Genomic DNA, 22,517 nt, shown 5'->3' with positions numbered 1-22,517 from the left:
GTTTAGAAGAATATTTTTCGTACACTGTGTCTCAGTGTTAGATATTTGAAGCTGAAATGTAATGTGAAAAAAATATATTTTGGAATTTATTTGCAATGCAAATGTAGTTACAAATATATAACCCCTGTGTTATAATATACAATTGAGAACAGCCGTAGAAAATTTTATTTAAAAATACACTTTTATAGTTTCAACAATTATTCGATAATTATATTGTTTATAGGTAAATTACCCAAGAAAAATTATTAATTGGAAATAGCTATTTAGAGCATTTATGTAATTGCTTGTTAATTTATATTGTCAAAACTTGCTTTACATTCAGTCAGTGTATTATAATTTGTTTTGTTCCATATCTTTGCAGACGATTATGATTTTGGTGGATCTACAGCTTTTGCCTATTTTGCTAGTGACACAGGCTACATACCGAGAGGTGCCTATTTGGGATTAGAAGATTTCCTGGGCGGAAAATCTTTCTATACTGTGGGCCTTGGCTACTCACAATATGGATTGGAAAAATTCTTCGATAAATTGTTTGGACCCGAGGGAACATTTGGTCGAAGATCTGTGTTCGATTTGTTCAAAAAACGCGGAAAGAGAGACGTCAGTGGAGTGGAAAAAGAATTGAACGAAATTAAAGCCAAAGTAAGGCTTCCCTACAGTAATGATTGAAAAATGTGAATTATTTTGTATTGTATCCTTTATGACGATGCATAATTTATTGTGAATTGAGATTCATTTATGTTATCATACTTAAAGAGATTTATTGAGAATTTCTGAAGTATAATTTTTGTTATTTTTTAGTTGAACCTTCCTGTAGCAGAGTATGAAAAAATCATCGGTGAATTCTTCTTCAATTACATGGGCAATCAGGTGTGGTTCTTCCAGTTTGACGACAAAACTTTCGAAGATTTCTTCAAAGAAGGTAAGCGCATCTAAGTCCAATAATAATTTCACTAGATTTAGTGAAATTTTATTTTATTTGCAACGATATAAAATTTGGAATTGAAAAACGAGCCAAGTTAGTGTACACATAATATGAAAATTCCCCTTTAAAGAACGATATTAATTCTATACAGTTTTATTAATATGTCAAGTGAAATGAATGAATAAAAATTTAATTTACTTCGTTGCATCATAGAATTTTAATAATAGTAGTAGATATTTAATTTATTTTATTTGGAGGGTTTCACATTATTTAAATAAAGCAAGTGTTAAAAATAATACTTAAACTATGTATTTTCAAAAGGACTTGTATTTTACATTCATTAATAAATGTTAGCAAAATTTGATGATTAAAAAGCTAAATGTTTAATTTAATTAGAAATAATATATAAATAATATTAATAATAATAGAGCGTATCTAGACTGAATAGCATTTGCGGCTCTAGAAAAGATCGTGGTACAAGATTCGCGTATTCTTGATTTATGACATCATGAGACACTCATAAAAAATCAGTTTTTTGTTCTTAGAAAGTTAATTAGAAAATATGCATCTATATTGCTTTGAAAAATTATTTTTTTTTTATCTACATATTAAAATCTTCCATTATATTTTTTTAGGTCGCTTCTCCATTCCAAACCTCCCTGCATACTACCAAAGGATTCCAGAATTCTATTACCAACGTTTCATGCTCAGTGTAGATAAGTACTACGTCATTCCTAGTGAATCTGGCATCCCAGTCGTATTCGATTATAAGCAGCCAATCTACTACTTCCACAAGAACAAAGAATCCAGTTTCAAAGTCGAACCTGGTTTCTTCGCAGAAGAAAGAGGTGGAAAGTTCCCTGATAATGTCAAATTTGAAATTGATGGACACCTTGTGTACGTATGCTTCGTATTTGTAGAGATTTGATAGAATGCAAACTAAACATGCATGATACATGCATATTATATCCTAATTTATATTTCAATAGATTCATTAAAATGCAAACTAAATATACATTACAAAAGTATATTTAAGCTTAGGAAGAATACGAATATGAACTTTGAACAGCTGAATAACCTAGAAATCAAGTTTTGAATTTTGTTTTCTTGTTTACGAAATTTTTCTAAGCGTAATTTTCTGAAATTTAAGTTTTCTAAAAAGGAATTTCATAATGTTTTTTTATTCAACATTCAATTACTTTTTTCTCTTTTTACACTATTCTAAACTACTAAATTCTTTTATATCATTTTTTTACGAGTCAATAAAACTGCGAGAATAAAGTTCTGCAATACTAATATTATTATGATTGTACTTGGAAATCTTAAATTAACTATACTTATTCATTTTGCAAAGGGTTATAATTCTAAAGTTTCAGATAAATCCACAGACATCAAGTCTTTCTTAAACATTTATTAGGCTTTCTATACACTCTTACGTTCACACTTTTCAAAAATGCTTATTAACTACGTTTTCAAGCGTATAACGTAATTTTCTAGAATTCATGAATGTACCCTTTCATTAAATCCCTTATCAAGAATTAAATTCCGCGACATCTGAAAGAAATACAGTTTGATGTCACAACTGAGATAAAATGGAAATATATATAAATTTATGTGCTCCTCAAAACCAATATTCGTAAGAAATGACTCACTTTAAATTACTCCACAAAATTCTATTTAAAAATAACGTCTAAAGACATTTTCAAAATTAGAATTATTAAAACTTTTTTCGTTAAAATCCTAAAGAACAATTTTAGAAATCTTATACATAAACTTAAATATGTAATAAAATATGTTTTTAGATAACGTAACAGCCCGGAATTATTTTTTGATTAAATTTAATTATGTATTATTTCATGCAGCGTTTGAAACTGTTAAGAATTTTATAATCACGAAAGCTACTTTGAGGTCCAAAATGGCATTTGAAGTTGATTTCTACTGGAATGTAAAATACTGATAAAATACTGTTTCTTTTAGTTATTTATGACTTTTTATCTGTGATTTTTTAAAAAAATTTTTAAAAGTTATAAAATTCGTTAAACTTAACATATTTTGAGTCTGTTCAAAATTTGAAATTTACAAAATCAAAATTTTTATCTGAAAAGCGCATACTGTAGATCACTCAATCCAACTAATATTTAAGTGGCAATGTATGTTATTTGTTAAAAAGCTAAATAATAACAGATGATTTCGTCTGATTGCGTTTAAAACGAAAGGACCTTATCTATCTAAATTTGTGTGATTAATTTTGTAGTTCAATTTAGTTTGTTCTTGAAATAGGGTGAACAAAACCTCTTACTAGATTTATGTGATTAATTTTGTAATTAACTTTCGTTTGTTCTTGAAACAGAGTGGACAAAAACCTCTTCGCCTATATGGGAGTTGTGATACCCTTCGATCAAGTCATCTTTGGTGCTGGAATTAACCGCCGGGCAACTCTTTCTCTTCCCCTGAAACTGAAACTTGACTTAATAGTTAAAGAGAAGAAACTGAAGACCTCTTGGACACCAGTCGCACCCCACGAAATTTACCATTTCAAATATGAACCATATACTTTCGTGGATTCTTATGCAAACAGTGTTCCTCAATCTCTCGAGCCATCATACTTACCAGTCCACCGAGTGCACAGGCATGAGGTAAAATATTATGTAACATACTTTATAACTGAGATCAGAGGTGGATTTATAACACCGTAAACTTCGCAATCGTAAGAGGCCAATCCAAGGGCCCATTTGCTAATAATGAATAGAATTTCTAAATAATCAATTCACTTTTTAAGAGCTATATTATAAACATATATGCTGGGAGGTCCCGCAGGGCTTTAGTATGCTATGTCTTAAGCTAAGAAGAGATTCAAATATTCACGAGATGTGAGTCCGTCGTATTATAAATCCACCGAGACTGAGTTACCGCTGATTGATTTATGCTCTTCTCAAAATAAATTAACTCTTTTTTGAGAATATATATATTGTCAGACTTTGTATGTATTATAAAAGTATATCCGTTTTATTATAAGCATTGACTTTAATTAAATTTTATATATATTTTTTTCCATTCAGCACTTCAGTCGTTTATTCCATGATGCTTTGGGAGTCGGTTTCGACATAAGAAGTGATTACGAGAATGAATTCAACGACAAGGGATCTTGGCTAGATTTCTTAGTTGAGAAGGACTACCGCGAAACTTTCTACTACCTATACGCCAACCCCAAATTTGAGCCTTACAACATAGATGTTGGATTTACCTACGCAGACAGTGATGCGACAAAAGAGGTTAATATTAAAAATTATATAAAATAAATTAAAATTTATATGCTTCAATTCTGTGTTTTGAAGAACTTAATACAACTTTCTCCGACAGGTTCACACGGAATTTACTTACAAATTCTATGACGGAGCATACACAATCAAACATTTCAGAGAAGCTGGGTTCGAGGATTATGAAAAGCAACATGGAGAAAGAGGTCCTTTATACACTAACGCGCTGGAAGCTGAAGTAACAGCACGTGGTGACAAAGAAAGAAAGATTCGAGGAGAGCTGACATGGACCAGAGATCTTTTCAGAACTTACCATAAAGTAAATGTTTACTATGACAGAACACCATTTTCGCACAAAGAGACAGAGAACTTGAAGGTGAGTTCAAATGAAACCAAAGCCGCTTAAAATAACATCCATTTGTAAATTAAAAATTTAAAAAATACACATTATGTGTACTTTTGGCATAATATACAAGGAAACTTGGTGCTGGGTTGGAATTCGGAAGAAGTCACGAATGTTTATGAATGTTATGAAGTCATGAAGTGCATAGTGTCTTGGTAGCATGGAGGTATTCAAAATACTCTCCATTCGAAAGTTATCTCAAGAAGCTGATGATAAGAGGAAATAGAAGACCCCCGGATCCGGGGATCTTCATCAAAATTGGTACGAAATTATGCAAACTTATATCATTACCTAAAAGGTGCCAAAATCTAAATGAACAGCTAACAAGCTACAGCTTGCATTTGGCTTGCATTTGGCCGCGATAAAATTTGTGAACATAATATGCCTGAGGCCCAGATCGGAAGGATTAGTAATAAAAATCATAAAAAAACAATGACAAAGAATACATATACACGAATATATACTTAAATGAAAGCAAAATAATAATTCTTTGTTAATTCCCAACCTATTAATCAAATCTTTAAAGGAAATATATTTTACCAACTTCTAAAAAATGGTGATTAATTCTATTTTACTTTCGATTTAAAGAATTCACATTAAATTTTTATATTTTTCATAGATGGAGATTAATTTTTTCTTGGCTGAATCTTACGCTTTATTGTAAGTCCTATTATAAGAACTATATTAAGGAATATAATTCAGTAGATAAATGGAAATATGACTTACGTGAAATATTTTTCAAAAGCTCTGTTAATTAGCTGATATCAAATAAAACAATGCTGAATGATAATATTAAAAAAATACGTTTTATACACGCATTCTTAAATCCAGAAGCATATACGTTATGCATATAATTTTAAATTAGCTTAAAATAGTAATATTTTGATAATGTTTTTGGCCTGTTTTAGTCATAGTAAGTAAGTCTCTTAAGTTTCCTTAAACATTACTGCGGAGGGATTAAAATTCTAAATAAGATTTAACATTGGTCTGGGATCTTATCCAGATATTGGTTTCTGAAGATTCATGATAATATTCAATATACTTAATGCGATTATATATTTGTCTCCAATTAGGTAACTACGTGCAAATAAATTTGAACTTAACATTTCGACTTCATATTACCTGCTTTTTTTCAGCAATAATAGAGTGAAAACGATTATCCACTCTTCCCATATGATTTCAATTATCTATGCGTTGGTTTAGAAAAGTCATATTCAGTACCGATCTTTACATATATTCTCAGAAATATGGTTACTTACAGAGCGGTTGTTATCATGGAGAAGTGATTCCCCCCCCCCCGAGAGGATTTATTTTATGTTTTCCTCGTAATTTCTATTTTACTACCTATTTATCATATTTTAGTGCATGCTATGAACTTAAAATTCGAGATAAGTAAATTAAACTCCTTTATAAACAGTTTTGATAAGTATCTTAATGAGTAATTAAAAAATAGTAATTTGAAAAGCATCACATTTTTAAATCCACTCATTATAAGTTTTAAAGGAGTTTTGTCTTTTAAAATGTTAGTGCATGAGATTTTCCTCTAGGAAAAGTTACATTCAGGAACTATATATTTTTTAATATAATGGCTAGATGCAAACCACAACTTTACCAAAAAAAATAAAATATTTCTATGAAAGGTGCAAAATTTCTATTTAGGTAATGTTAACCTGCATATTTCAGCTTGAGATAAGTCATAGGATATGTAAATTTAATTGGGATTATCAATTAAAAATACAAAAAAAGGCTAATTGCAATTTTTGAATGATCTTCCTTTTATTTCAGGTCTGTGCTAGCAGTTACTTGAGGTATCCCAAATACGATCTCGTGAAGTTAGCTACACTGGACACTTTGGACGTCGACCACACGGTGGAAAGCGAACTGAAAGTACACTTTGGAAAAGACTGCACTGCTGATCAGAAGGTAAGCTCTCCCTCTCTGTGTTGTTGATTGCAGATACAAGTATTAGAAATATCACTGTATTTTTATGTAAAAGTTATGATCATTCTTCAAGTAAAAATATGGGATTTAGTCCCATTTGGCACTTCAAACTGATTTTTTAAGAAACAAACCTTCAGAAAATAAGGTAAGAATCTTTAATAACAAGATCTATAAATCGCAATAGTAAAAACGTATTGCTACGTCTTATTTCAGCGACTAATTCCATTTAGGTCGTACAGAAATGAATGACACAAATGCTGCCACAGAGCGGAATGCAATTTATTAACAAAAAACTGATAGTACATCAGTTAGAAATAATCCCTTCCCATGTCAATAAACTTCTGCCATCTGGCTGGGAGGTCCCGCATAGCTTTAGTAAACCAGTCTGTGGGGGTGTTAGAGCACCACCTATGGACAATTGCATGCAATTCGGCAGAAAATTCACCATGCTGGCCTCTGACTGCTTCCTTCATGTTGCCAAGCAAGGCGCAGTCCGAGGTCTTGGTTCGAGGTTCAACCACTTTGCACACACATTTCTCATCTTCAAATCACCATTTGCGGCCAGCTCCAATTATGCATTTTGAGTAGCTCACGCCCAATCGTGTCTATTTCACTTGTTTTTCCTTCGCATAGTGTAATAGTTTTGTTGTGAGAGCTGTTGAGTCAATCATTTCTGTACGATCCAAGTAAATAAATGCACACTTTATTACAGATAAAAGTACAAGGACGTTTTGAAGAAACCGAAGAACAGCACGAATTCGAACGAAGACGTGAAGAACCAGATACTCCTGAGCATTACAATGAATATGCCTATTATTACAAAGAGTGCCAAAAGGAAAGAGAACGAGGCATCAACTACGGAGAATATTGCATGAGTTACATAGACCTTGCCACCACTGTTCACAAATACAGCTTCCACGCCAAATACGAAAATGTAAGTATTAGGAAATATTTTACACCTTACTTTTTCAGCTTCTGTCCGTGATCATATAAAGCAAAATATAACATTGAGTATGCAGAAACTGGAATAGAAAAGAATTCCATTGATATTTAATTCTTTTTCAGTTGAGCCCATCATTCTTGAACTTCACATACAAAGCGGGCGGGTTATTCAGGCACGTGCTGTATAACCACGCCGACCACAATGTCATCGATGTACATAACCCAGATGATGAATTCCACTTCGAAGCCAACTTCTCTTCTAAGCTTCCTGTTGCTGACATCCGTGTCCTGAAGCCAAGGTCTGTCAGCCACTACTACAATGTCTACGTCCCTTACTACACAGGATTCAGATCATACCCAATATTTGAAGACGCGCACGTGAAAAATTCCTTTAGTGATGGTACGCTTTTTTCTCTAATACTAAGCAGTTTGCAGTTAAGATATTTTGTACGTAGCAATTCGCTATTTAGAAATGCTCAGTAACTTTGCATATGCGTAGATATTTATAGTATATGTAAATATTTTTAGGTAAATTAATTGCCTTCAGTTTACATAGTTTGTGAAAGTTTAGTAAGCTAAGAAAGAAATGAGAAGTCAAATTAAAATTTTATTTCGAATTTTCAAAATTTGGATTTATTTTTAATACTACACTTGATTTTAGTAAATAAATTTCGGTTTTCAATTCTTGTTAGCTTTATTAATCTAAGTTTAAAGATATTTCCGTTAAAAATCTGTGAAATCACAACCATTTTTATTGATATTTTTAATGAGAATTGTACAGAGTTATTCTTTTTGTTTTTGTAATGAGAATTTGAGAAAAAATCCTTAGATGAAGTGGAGACGGAACGTGGCACGAAGTTTAAAACTAACCATCAATCAAAAATTAGTATGAGAGAAAAACGATTACTCTAAAGGATGCTTTATTTTTAATGAAATTGTTCCAATGTTAGCAAAGGTAAAATACAACTTAAAATACATTAAATTGTTATTTTACCGTTTTGCTCCATACTAGGAAGGAGAAGATACACAGGGGACTATATTTTGACATTATATTTTTATTTTATTTCCTTCAAACTGTAGGTCATTCTTTTTCTGTTTTAAATATTTTTTAAGTTATTGGGCCAAATAAAACTAATTTGAAGCATTCAAATATTCTTTCTAACAGTAATAACTGTTTATATAGCGTCATTCATATCATCTGGCTCTCATATCTATCAATTTACTTTTTTCTCATGTCATATAATTCTAGTATTATCCCAATTTGAAACAAAAGACAACCTGCATTTAGAGCCTTATTTAATATTTTTATGTGGTTGAATGGAGCAGTACCCTTTCTCCTTCGTTTCATTCTACCCCAGAATTAGTACTTAAGTTAAATGTTTAGTGAAGCTACAAAATGTGGTAAAATAAATTGGGTAACTTTATTTGTATAAGGTAACAGTTAAAGAAAAATGACTAACTTTGAGATATTATGACAGACTGATGAAAACCTCGGTGGTCATGATTTTATAATAGAAACGACATGAAAAGTAATTTAAAATAATCTCTACCGATATTTGAACAAACGTCTAATAGTAGTTCCACGTCTAATAATAGTCTAATAGTTCTTCTATGTTCAACACCTAAAAATAACAAATGGGAGCTCTCCTCTACTTCCTATTTCGCTGCTGTACTTCGTTCACCAGTTTCGTCTCGACTTCCGTTATATGCGGTTGGTATTAGGGAGATTTTTGCTCGAAATTTTGTTGACATAATCTATTTATAAAATACTTATCTCACTTGTAATTTTACTTACAGTATTTAAATTTTTTGTGTTTTAGTTTACTGCAAAATTGAAGGGGATAATGTGTTCACTTTTGATCGTTATGAGTATGAACTGCCACCAATCGATTGCTACAAAGTGATTGCCAAGGACTGCTCTCCGAACGAGCATTTCACTGTCTTAGCAACTAAGATCAACCATCCGAAATACCATAAGGTAAGCATTTCTAATGAAGTATGTTATTTGTAAATTTACCTTTGACCATAAGTTAAACATTACATACACAATTGTTGATAGTGAATTTAAGTGCTTTCTAGTTTCACTATCCAATTACTTTTGTAAACGTTAAACATTCTTCAAAAACACCATAATGGTATTATGAATTTTGTGAGAAAACATTTCTCCAAATTTAAGCTGAGACATGGTAGCACAAACTAATGTCTATGTGTCCTTCAGGGACTTCTACTATGCCACGCAAATTAGTTTTATTTATTAAAAAAGGTAAAACCTTTTACAGGCTTGCTAATTACAGTTCTTAAAAAAATAAACTCTCATTACGGCTGCATTAATAGTAACCTATCACTATACCCATTTGCATTCATACATACTACTGAAAAACTGCATACTGTTAAAGAAAAAATATGGACACAAAATGTAGCTCAGATAATTAGTAATACAGCTCTGTCAATGGTGGGAAAAACGATTCACTTGCGTACACTGCAATATGATAATTTAAATGTGAATGCGAAAATGCTAAAAATATTCTTAAAATACACACATAGATGTTTTATAGAAATATAATTAAGAAGCGAAATTCTGATATTTTATACAACTATAAAAAATTTTCGGCGCAGCTCTGAAGAATGAACTTGAATTTAATAAGTTCATACATAGACTGCAAATTTAGCTTTATGAATGCATGTTTGATCAGTTCTTTTGCATGTTGAATACTTCAATCGAATAATTCTTAACTGTTACGTGTGAAATGACGATTTTACTTTTTTTTTGTCTATAGGCTGTGAAAGTTTTCATTGGGAAACACAAGGTGGAAGCCCTTCCAGTTTCTGAAGAATCAGATATAATCGTTAGAGTAGATGGTAAGCGAGTGGCTGTGGCCAACAACGAGCCTTATTTGCATCGCGAAGGAGATAGTGAAGAACCTTTGTTCTATGTGTCCTTCAGGGACTTCTACTATGCTTTGCACTCAGAGAAATACGGACTCATAGTAGAATATGACGGTCATGGTGTTTTCGTCCAGGTGAGTTTTGCATTGTCTATAAATCGGCTCTTTTTAATTAAAATAATTTTATTCTCTTTTGCTCAAATGTTAAAAAGTATTCAGTTAAAAGAATTTACAAATTCCTATAATGTAAGATGATACGATTAAGAATATGTATTAGTAGATTTCTAATCTTAAAATTATTGCAAATATATAAGAAAAATAATTTTACAGCTTTTTGTAATGTTTCTTTTTAATTTTAGGTCTCACCATACTACAGAGCAAAACTGTGCGGTTTGTGCGGCAACTACAACGGACAGAAATATGATGGATATACCACTAAGGAAGGCTGCTATTTTGAGGATGAACGTGCATACGCTTACTCTTATGCCATTCCTTCCGAAACTTGCACAGTGCCTCACTTTGAACCAAAATGCCCTCATGAAGGTAAGCTAAAGTTTTTAAATGCTTCGCATGTTATACATTTAATTTTATAGCCAGCTTTCACAATATTTGCAATGACGAGCACATAGACACATTTCTAAATGAAAAAATAAAACTTTTGGTGATAAAATTCAAACAACTTAATTAAACTTGGTAAAATATGAAAGCATTATTCTTCAAATATAGAATCCAACCTAAACTCTAAATAATTTAAATAAAAAGGACAGTTTTTGAAGACAAGAAATTGGTGTTATTTCTTAATGCAAAGCCCAGAAAATATAAATTTATAAATTAAATAATAATAATAATATTTAAATATTCTCATTTCAGATAAATGCAACAGTATGCAGTAAGACGCTTAGTATCCCAGTATTATTTCCTACGAAACGAAGCTGTTCACCGTTATTTTCGAGATAATAAGAGTTATTCTTGACGCAAATCTGCTAAACAGTTGAAATGTATAATGATGAAACGTTAAATATATCCTGCCTAAAACAGACCTCATGCCCGCGGACAAGGAAAGCCTACCAAAGATAAAATTTATTTTTTAATTAACGGCAAAATTTGGGATGCGTTATAATTCCACTGGTTTAAATTTTCAGTAATATCTGAATCAAAATGCTGATCGATTCTACGAAAAATTTGTAATTATTCATATTCGCCTTTTTTTAACTTAGATTAAAGACCTTACCATGTCTTAATAAACAATTCATTTATATTAATTCAAAAACTTGCTCAGACTTTTGTGTTCAAAATGTGTGTACATTGCATTTAGTGACAACTTTAAAGAAACAATAACAATAAAGGCTCGTTTCCACTACTGCGTACGAACGCGTTGCGTCAATTGAAGACACGCCTACGGCATCCGTACAAGCGTTTCCACTGCTGCGTATGCGTAAAATATTTTCATTTTCCGCCGCTAGGTGTCACTGTAATATTTTGGCGCAAGCAGTTCGCAAGTTACGACGACTGAATTTTTCCCTCTTAAGCGAGTATTGTTTGTTTTGGATTTGATATGGAATTTTAGATAAGTAAGGTTATAATGCATATTATGAACACCACGAATTCCACAGAAGCTGAACTAAATTTAAAAAAAAAAAAAAATTGTGTTTCTAGAAGCCTTAAATATTATGAAATAATATATATATTATTAAAACTAAAATGTACTGTTAGTGAAAAAGTAAACAAATAAATAACATAAAATAAAAAAGTTAAAGGGATTAAAAAATAGTTGGTACTTTAAAAGTACAGAGCAACTGTAAGGAAAGGTTCACAATATTTAAGCAAAATTTGCTATGCTTGTATACCGCTGATTTCAGGGTCATAGCTGGATAATTTATTAGAAATCTCGTTTGTTTTAAAATGCACTATGGGCAGTTATATTTTATACATAATCCATAAAATATTATTTTTAATTTAAACATTTTTAATTCATATCTCTTTTTATACAAGAAGTTATAAAAATAAGATTTTTCTCTTTATATATACACACATTAGGTAAAGAAAATGGAAATATTTAATTAATTAATTCCTGCGCTTCTGCAGGAGAGGACTGAATTTAAAAGCAATTATTATAGTAATTTTTTGTTAAAAAAATGTTTAGGGCATTAATACTGTCTCATGTTAATTGGAATGAAAGTTTAGAGTCGTAAACATCCCAAAGTCTGAGCGCATGTATATACATTCACATAAAAGTGAAACGAATATATATATATATATATATATCTGCAGGGTTTCAAAATAAATTAAATTTAAATAATTCTCTTGCGCCATTGCTGCAAGGAATGAAATTTGAATTTAACAAACATTTTCTATTCGTAAAAATTAAAAGTTAATTAAATTTAAATGAAATTTAATGCAAACAAATAAAGGATTAATTATTGCTGCGACCTAATATACAATATCATTTAAATTCTGAGAGCATATGTAAATCAAGTGCAAGTATCAAAATCCAAATCCATGAATAAATATATAATTCGAAAAATTTATTTATCCTATTATTCAGTTATGCATTTTTATAAGTTTTTTAGGATTAAATCTATCCTATTACTCATTTATGCATTTTTATAATTTTTTTAGGATTAATAAGCTATCCTATTATTCACTTACGCATTTTTATAATTTTTTTAGGATTAATAATCTATCCTATTATTCACTTATGCATTTTTATAATTTTTTTAGGATTAATAATCTATCCCATTATTCACTTATGCATTTTTATAAATTTTTTAAGGATTAATAAATTTTTGGAATTATATATTTATTCATGGATTTTGGTACTTGCACAGCAATAATTAATCATTTCTTTGTTTGCATTAAATTTCATTTAAATTTAATTAACTTTAAATTTGCTTTTTACGAATAGAGAATGTTTGTTAAATTCAAATATATATGTACAGGATATGCTTTAAATTAGTATTATATAATTTTCAAACTTTTTTGCGGGAAAAATTTAAATAAATAAGAGCATAAATAAAACAATATATTTAATGCATATAATAATAGAAATAAATTATAAAACACGAATATAGATCAAATTGGAATAAAAAGGTAAGAAAGTTGCAGACATGGTGCAAAAAGCGTATGGGATTCGAACACACGACTCAAAAAGTAGACATCGTTACCATCAGCTTTACCACTAAGCTAGGATTACACGTAAGTCGCATGCATATTTTGGGTTATATACATCATCAAGTAAATCAATTCTTAAAACTTAAGTTTTTTGGTCCTATTTCACTTTGCTATTGTCTGAAAAATTCACCAGAGTTTGTTCTTCAGCTTCTAGTACATTTTTTGGAAAAATCATTATCTTTTAAAGTGGCGTTCCGATTGAAGTTAAACGGGCTGCTAAAAATATATTTCATGTGCTTACAAACATATGTTATCCAAAAAGATATATTTATAAAGGGAAATACAAATTTAACATACTCTTCAATGAACTGGAGTATTTAAAAGGCTATCAAATTTAATTTATAATTAATGTTTTTAGTTTTTACCTGTTTCAAAAGAAAAAAATAGCAAATCTTTTAATCATATCTAATTTGCTATAGCAGTTTGATATAGTCAGACATTCATTTTCATTAAAGCTAAATGAGTATGCAGAACTAAAAAATGATTATCAGAACAAATTTTGCTATTTCATGGACTTGGAATGATAATTTTTGCCGCTGATTTTCTTGAATGAACAAGTACTGTAGTTGCAGTTATCTCGTTTTTCTTATCATTTTAAACTAAATTCAGCTGATTGCTGTCATTTTCAGCACGCAGATTTCTCGCTATAATGTTAATTCAGAAATAAGTATTTCTTAGCAAAACATTCTTTCCCTATTAGCGAGCGTTCATCGCTACTTCTGCCGCCATTAATTTTTAGTCACTGCACCTGATTGCTCCTTTTTCACCACGTGACCCCAACGCAACCGCAGACATACGGATAGAAGTTGAACATTGTTGAACTCCATCCGTATGTCTTCCGTCACCGCACACCGACCGGATTGCAGATGTCAATCAAAGTGAATTCGCTCGCTGATTGGAGAAACGCATACGCACCGCAACGCATACGCAGTAGTGGAAACGGGCCTTAACAATCAATGTTTATAAAATATCAGTTATCAAATGTATTTTGGTAATTGTTTATTTATTTTAAAGTGCGTTTTTTAATTAAAAAAGTTTTTCAAGGCATACATTAAGCAAATTATTGTCAGTGGCATTTAAAAACATTACAGTCAAATGATATTCTTATTTAATTATACAGCAGCTTTCAGATGTTTAAAAGATAGCCATGAGTGCTTCAGACAGCAATCATGTTTTGAGACGAATGTAATTCAGTATATTTTTTCTTAAATTTCTTATCTAATATACCGGGATAAATCTAAATTCTTCTCTGTAGGTGGTTTTGGATGCACCATATTGCATACCAAGGTTCTGCAATTAACTACCGGTAAAGTTCCTCAGACTTGCTTTTCCATTGAGCCCATCGCAGAGTGTGCTGCCCACTGTCAACCACGAGGTACCGTGACTCGCAAATTATCTTTCCACTGCTTGCCTGCCAAGGACGACTCCACAAAAGACTTGTTAAGGCAACAGCAATCTCGTGTCCTTTACGAAGTTAGAAGGAAGAGCGTTGACCATGAAACCGAAGTCGAAGTACCTGATGGCTGTTATAAGGAATAAACTTTCTCCTTCCAGAAACAGGACACGGATAGTACGAGAGGCAACGGACATATTTTTTCAACTAAATAGTCATACATTAGCGAGTATGAAAGCATAAACGTTTCAAGAACTGTCTCTATATTAATCTAATAAATCAGAGCAGCCTTTAAACCATTTAAATTAGAGAACTCAGAATTGATTTTCATATTAGAGACCTTGAAAGGCAGCTGTCCAATGTCTTTGATTGAATTGTTATCATCTAGGAAAATATCTCTTAATTTTTAAGGTAGAAAAGGAACAGTGGCCATATTCATTAAACTTATATGACAAAAAATATTTTGAACAAAATAATACTTGTATTATATTTGATTTAGTTTTGTAATGTGCATAAGAGTTCTTGATTTTCTTCTGCTGAGCTATGTTACGCATCACTGTTTCTGTGGGTAAATACCACATAATTGTTACAAAATATCTCAAAGAAATCAAGTTTGTCTTTCTTTCCTCTCCCCTTCGAGTTCCGTGTCCTCGTTTAAGGAGAACAGAGCTTAAAATTTAAAGAGCTTCATTACTAGAAGCAATGTATTTGCAAATGTATGTTCTAATAACTGTTTCAGTGTATTTGTGTTTTGTTCGATAAACCATGTTTTGTATGCCAGCTAAAAATGTGCATAAAAATAAATTGGAGTTCTTTCAAAGCAAAATCTTGTTTTTAATTTCATAGTCATTGATGCAGATACGGAAAGTTTCTAACGAAACAGTCAGTGATTCAAATACGAGATGTTGTCAGATGATTAACAGAAAACGGATTTAACAGAAAACAACTTCTTCTGTATTTACTATAGAACATGCAAATAAAATATAGAAAGACAGAATATACAAAGACTTGTCCTTAAATGTCCCAAACCAAATAAATTAAAAAGCTGAAAAATTCATGATACAATTTTTTGCTCTACATGAAAATGTGCTAGAAAACCTTTTAAGTGTGAAATTTCTAATTATTAGAAGAATTTTATTTATAACTTACAACACGTATAATTTTGATTTTATAATTTCATTCATTACTCACATCTTATTATTCAATGTGAAAACAATTAATTTCTTTGCTTTTGTCCTCTAACATGGTCATAATACCTTTTGCTGAATAAGTTACGTAGGCAACATGCAAACATAGTGAAGTTTTTAAAACGAAATTAGTATATTTAAGTTATTAATAAGAGGTTTGCAATTTAATACTTGAAAGCAAAATCATAATAATTTTAGATATACATAATAATTTTACATTATGACTACAATTCAAAACAATGAACACAAGAACTTTTACAGAAATAAAATAATGAAACATATGTTATAAAAATCAATCGATGATGCAATATGTTAACAGATTAATATATTTGAAAGTCGAAACTGTGATACACAAAATACGTATGCATTCTTTACAGCATGAGAAATATGCATATATGACAAACATCTAGACTATACATTAAAACCTCACACAGGATTTAGAACTAGTTAAAGTAATTACATTATACCATAACATATACTTTCAAATTTGTATAAGTAATTGAAACTTTTAATCTGATTTAACGTCATGTGGTTCCTTCCATTGGAGGTCCGTTACGATTCAAGAATTTGGATGTGATCGGGCTCCAGATGTAGTGAAAATAAATCACTGCATCATCACTGCTATCATTGAAGTTGTAGATACATTAGGTATTTCTGAAAGCAGGAGAGAAGAAAATGAGCAATGCGCTCTCCGGAATTCGAACCACGGATGTCTCGAATACGCGCAAAGAGTGGTGACCACTACACAACGAAGGCATGCTAAGGAGGCGGGAGAAATACCTGATAAAGTAGTCCAAGGAAAGTAATTAAGATGTTTCAAACAGGATTAAAGTAACATATGCTTTATCACGAAAAGGGGATACATGAAGAATTTGTAAAGTCTGTAAAACACTTTGAACATTTCACATCATGACTGCATAGTGGAAATGGATAGGGTAATATACTACTAAATACATTACCTTTTCAGTACGCAGTCATGATACATTTGAAATCCCTGAAGAAAAAGATTGTCAATTTTAGGTATTTTATTTTTACTGTTGACAAATATTTCAATTTCATTAACTTTGCCCTCACTGTTCTCATGCAGTGAAAACAATTTTTCCTTTGCAGAATGTGTTAAGAAAATATTTAAATAAAAATAACTTACTACAACTTATTATTTCAAATAATATGAGAAATTTACTGAAACATTTATAAATACTGATGTGCAAAATGACATGCGTAAGAGCACAATATTAAAAACTTCAAAATTGTTTTGAACATTTTGTATCTATGGCATAACTCCCAAACATTTCTTTCAAAATTTATTCTTCAAAAGTTTATTTGATATTTATTTACATTTTCACTCAACATTTTCATTAATACCCATACTTCTTCAACTAACTTTTGCACCAGGTGGTCTCACTGAAAAAGAAAAGTTTCTCATCAATTCAGATTCTTTCACAGTGAAGAGAAACAAAATAACCATTTAACTATTCCATTCTTAGAATTACATGCTAACATGAATTGAGTTTAAAGATAATTCACATGAAATGAAAGCAAAAGTGTAAATTGATATAGTATTATAGCCAGAAACAAAAAAGAGAGCGGTGTTCTAAGCGAAACACATTTTCTTCCCTGGTTTTCAAAGTCATTTATAACATATTTTAGATGAGTTGTGAAATATATGCCTGTACTACATTACATGTAAAGCTGCAAGATAACTTAAAACAAAATCCGGAACTACAAGGTTTCGCATTTTTTGGAAATGAGGGTTAATATTTTAACACTAGAAAATGCTAAATATATAGTGTCTTCTCTAACACATTTAAAACGTTATTTAAAGTAAAAATATAATTATTCTGCAAAATTTTCATTTCCGGTTTTATAATTTTTAGATATATTACTTTAACACCTCCTTAAACTACAATTAAAGCAGAAGTTTAATGTTTGGATACGTAAGGAATAACAAAATGTTACTAAGGACTTTGATTCATATTATGTTGGTTGACATGTGTATAATTTGATGATTAGCACCATCAAATTATACACATTTTTTAATATACTTGTAGCGCTGATTTCAGAATTAGAGCCAGTTTAGCTTATAATTTGTAGGTTTAAAAAATAGCTTATCTCATACGTTGACAGAACGATGTATTACGATTAATTAAATTATAATAAATTAAAAATTTTTTCAAATTAAGGCCTACATAAAACTAATCATTTTTTCAATTCATATAAGAAACGCTTTTAAAACATGTTCGCCTTTAGATTGATCAAGAAGTCACTCAAAGTAATTTGTAATCACATAACATCGCATCCTTCTTGATATCTGTGGTCTGTAATTTTGACTTACTTATGAAACTTTTCTACGTGCTTTCCATTTAAATCACGAATATGCTTTGAAAAGGAATATGAATAATTAAGTAGGTAACAAATCTTAATACACATATTAAAACAAAGGCTACTGAAATTGTTAAACACCTTCTCCATTATTCAGTGTAGTTCTTTGATTATCCACTGCTCAAACAATCAATAATATTTTAAGTTTTATTCATTTATTTAGGATGCAGTCCGGCCCGCCTGACGAGCGAAGCTCGTCTTATGATCACACACACACACACACACACACACACACAAAAAAAAAAAAAAAAAAAAAAAAAAAAAAAAAAAAAAAACATATAAAAAATACAATACAATAGTGCTTGATGATGAACGATGAACTATCTTTCGGGTCTGAATTTTTTGTGGAAATTTTGTTCTGACAATACAATAGTAAATCAAAGTTACAAAGTTAAAAAATCTGATGTGTACACCACATGACTTCTTTGAATTGGAATATTAAATTATACGCATTTTTCTTGCATTTCATTTAAACTTATTGGATTTAATTAAATCTACTTCGCCGACAGCGCATAAACCACAATAGAATAAATGCATTCTTTAAAATTCACTCTAGTATTTGTTTACCATGGCGACACTCTGGCGCTAGATTCACTTAACAGTATTAATAATTATATAACAGTTAACTTATATAATAATTTCATAACGGAAACTAAGTTAACTGTTATATAATACAATAATTATATAACAGTTAACTTATATATTTCGTTCATATTATAACTCAGAATGCACAAAATTTATATCATTTAAAGAATAGAATTATCTAATCGTTGCCACATGTTCTATTCAAATACTATAATAAAGCTAGAATGATGTATAAAAGAAATTAAGCAAACAAAACAAAAAAGAAACAGTTTTTCACAGACGATTAAGTATTTCTCATTTAATTAATTCAGTTCTCACTTCGCGAGAAGGCAAAAACACATAAAAACTCAAAATATCTATATTAAAAATTAGGAAGTAAATCTTAAACGCTTATTTCCTCGAAAAAATTCCAGAAAGGATTAAAGCATGATTTAAATAATAAATGAAGGCGTTATCTTTGTTGTTGCTAAGCTAAGTTTCTCTAGATTGTCAACAAATCCACTAGTCTCCTGTTCAAATGTAAATATCAATGGCCGCCATTAAAAAAGGCTTAGAGGCACTTAAACAACTTTAAAATTGCTGATAATTCTAAAAATATTGCACACAGATTTACTAAAGGCATAAAAAATCCTTAACCGGAAGATAAAAACAACATAATTCAATCATTTTTAAAGCAAAAAAATGTACAATTTACCAACATATAAGAGTAAAGAAACTGAGATCACTGAGCCGGGTAACAGAGTGGATATATATATAAATATATTTATGTACGTTTGGTGCGGCCGATTGCAACCAAAATACGAGGTGCACATCTACATGTTATAGCAGTCCTATATACAAAATTTCAACGTTCTGAGGCTACTCGTTTTTGAGTTATGCGAGATACGTACGTACGCACGCACGTACGTACATACGTTCGTACAGACGCCACGAAAAATTCTCTTCAGAATTCATTTTAAAGCAGTTTTATAACTTTTTTTGAAGGAAAAGAGTATTTTATTCTGTCCTTACGTACAGATATCACGCAGAAACATCGTTAAATTGCATTCGATAGCGGTCAAAATGGATATTTTCGTTGAAATATGCTGCCTGAAACTTTTCGCGATTACAATACTTCCTTTTTACTTCGTACAAGGAAGTAAAAAACCAGTAAGACGTCACATTACGAGATAATAAAGAACAAACAAGTAATTAAGGATTAGTACAACATCACGTAAAATCAAAATAAATAAGGGGATAGTAAGACATTAAGTAAAACAATATAAAACAGACAAAAACTAATGCTAAGCAAGTTTTCAAAGTCGTACAAATAGTCAAATGTTGAACTCAAGCCACAATTTCAATAATTTTAAGTCTTATATAAAATAACGGTGTAAGCAAAATGTTTTTTTTTTTGCAGAAAACTGGAACAAGAGTGTATTAAATGCAAATTATTCTCATTTTCAAACTTTCGAACATGCAAAATGATGTTGGTTGGTTAGAGGGAGGCCAAAAACAAGCCGAATTAGCAGAAGCTACTGGAGTTTCACAAAATGTGATTTCCAGTCTCTGGAACCGTTTTTTGGAGACTGAAAATGCAGGCCGAAGCCCAGGCCAAGGTCGTAGACGTGCAACAACGCTAAATGAAGATCGGTATTTAATGTTAGCGGCTTCGAGACACCGAAATACAAATACCACTCTTCTTCAACAGCACATTTGTTTGGCTACTGGCGCCACAATTTGGACTCAAATTGTCAGAAACCGGCTGCACGCTGTAGGTCTATATACTCGCCGACCAGTGGTATGTGTTACGTTAAGAGCAAGGCATCGTCGCACCCGCAGGGAGTGGGCAACAGAGCATGTGAACTGGAAAATAAGTATTCTTTCAGTATTCTTTTCTTTGACGAATCCCGCTTTTCTGTTCATCCTGATAATAGGCATATTTTCGTCTGAATAGAAGGGGGCACTAGAAACAATCTTGCATTCGTACACAGAAGTTTCAGATTTGGCGGTGGGGAAGTGATGGTCTACGCTGGCATCTCCATTGATGGGCCCACCTATCTCCACATTATTCGAACCGGTCGATCGGTCTGACAGGTAGCTGATATAGGCAAGAGATCCTCAAAGTCCCTATGCTGCAGCAATTGGAGATGACTTCATGTTAACGGACAACAACTGCAGGTCACATCGTGCTGACTTGGTGCATAATTTGCTTTTCGAGAAAGGAATCAGACGAATGAAACTGTCAGCGTGTTCTCTGGACATGTTCGCAATACAGCATGTTTAGTACATACTAGACAGACGGGTTTCTAGCCGTCTACCACCCCCACAAACTCACCAAGAACTGGAAAGCTCTCTTTTGAAGGAGTCGGACAGAATACTTCAGCTGCTCTTTAATAGCCTCATTGACGCCATGACTCAACGTTACTGGTCCTTTACTAAAAACGATTTTCTTTCAAGGAAACACTTTTTTTGTTCTTTTTTTCCTCATATGCACGAATTGTGTTTTCTTTCCCCTTTTATACCCATATGCCTAATAAAATGCATTTCCTTAGGCAAACATGTGCAACTGTTTTCTCATATAGCCTACCACGTCTGGAGATCATGTATCAGTCACCTAAACAACAACCAGCCGCAAGATCCACTTACAACTTTGATATCTTTAAATTGTTTTGAGCAGTGTATATTGAAAAAATATTAAATAATTAGAAAAGAAAAATGTGGAATAGACATTAGACGCAATCCTGTTCGTAAAATTCATGAAAATATAATGTGTTATAACCTGTACTATCTGTAAGCTGATAAAAATACTTTCTTTCAGTTACCATCCTCAGTTCAATGAATTTATTTGTTTCATAAATTAAGCATGCATTTCTTTATTTAACGTTTTTTACACTCATGTCCATAAATTAAGGATAATTCGGTGTCACGTGGAAATCGAACTCTAAAATAAATATATCACCTGTAAAATCACTACACACATCTTAAAGAATCATATGCAAATTTCAGGAAGTAACCAGATGACACCGATGGTACGTCACAATGACGAGAGTGTAAGAGAATGATATATAAGAAATACAGGCAACGAAGTAAAATTGTTCGCAGGCGCTTTATAAGCATTTCAGTGCAAAAACCGAATAATTATGACACAAAGTACGCATTTGGATGATTTTTTTACTTGGTAGAATTATCGACCGTCTGGAATGTGGGCGTACCCAAATGGAAGTATCAGACGAACTTGGAATTGCCCAGAGTGTCATCTCCAGGCTTTGGCAACGATTCCAAGATGATGGTAATGGAAGTAGAAGTTACAGCACAGGTCGCCCCAAAGTTACAACGCTGAATGAGGACCGGTATTTGACAGTTACTAACAAAAGAAACAGGCGGAGCTCAGCCTCAGACCTGTCTCGTCAGCTCTCTTCAGCCACTGGTACGACAATTTCGAGGCAGACCCTGTACAGACCCTT

At 31.5% G+C, this 22,517-nt stretch overlaps 2 protein-coding genes across 4 annotated transcripts in view; one reads left to right on the top strand and one right to left on the bottom strand.

The window, feature by feature from the left end:
* cv-d (vitellogenin-like lipoprotein) overlaps nucleotides 1-15,743 on the top strand; it is a 38,861-nt gene extending 23,118 nt beyond the window's left edge. The window contains exons 15-27 of the mRNA XM_035352168.2: nucleotides 362-642; nucleotides 802-922; nucleotides 1,561-1,822; nucleotides 3,276-3,561; nucleotides 3,985-4,197; nucleotides 4,286-4,558; nucleotides 6,371-6,508; nucleotides 7,239-7,460; nucleotides 7,592-7,868; nucleotides 9,289-9,446; nucleotides 10,246-10,488; nucleotides 10,713-10,896; nucleotides 14,780-15,743. Coding sequence (XP_035208059.1) covers nucleotides 362-642; nucleotides 802-922; nucleotides 1,561-1,822; nucleotides 3,276-3,561; nucleotides 3,985-4,197; nucleotides 4,286-4,558; nucleotides 6,371-6,508; nucleotides 7,239-7,460; nucleotides 7,592-7,868; nucleotides 9,289-9,446; nucleotides 10,246-10,488; nucleotides 10,713-10,896; nucleotides 14,780-15,063 — 2,942 coding nt within the window. The 3' untranslated portion in view covers nucleotides 15,064-15,743. The remainder of the gene's footprint in view (nucleotides 1-361; nucleotides 643-801; nucleotides 923-1,560; nucleotides 1,823-3,275; nucleotides 3,562-3,984; nucleotides 4,198-4,285; nucleotides 4,559-6,370; nucleotides 6,509-7,238; nucleotides 7,461-7,591; nucleotides 7,869-9,288; nucleotides 9,447-10,245; nucleotides 10,489-10,712; nucleotides 10,897-14,779) is intronic.
* The window catches only part of LOC118182778 (MAM and LDL-receptor class A domain-containing protein 1-like), an 81,425-nt gene continuing 74,063 nt past the window's right edge, over nucleotides 15,156-22,517 (bottom strand). For all 3 annotated transcript variants that reach the window (XM_085823386.1, XM_085823385.1, XM_085823384.1), the window contains one exon: nucleotides 15,156-17,508. In XM_085823386.1, coding sequence (XP_085679512.1) covers nucleotides 17,480-17,508 — 29 coding nt within the window. In that variant the 3' untranslated portion in view covers nucleotides 15,156-17,479. The remainder of the gene's footprint in view (nucleotides 17,509-22,517) is intronic.

This window comes from Stegodyphus dumicola, chromosome 9 (genome assembly GCF_044657685.1).
Source record: "Stegodyphus dumicola isolate Sdum_Otavi_A_Nest chromosome 9, ASM4465768v1".
Lineage (NCBI taxonomy): Eukaryota > Metazoa > Arthropoda > Arachnida > Araneae > Eresidae > Stegodyphus > Stegodyphus dumicola.
Note: the sequence above shows the minus strand (reverse complement) of the source record. Positions and strands in the feature narration are given on the sequence as shown.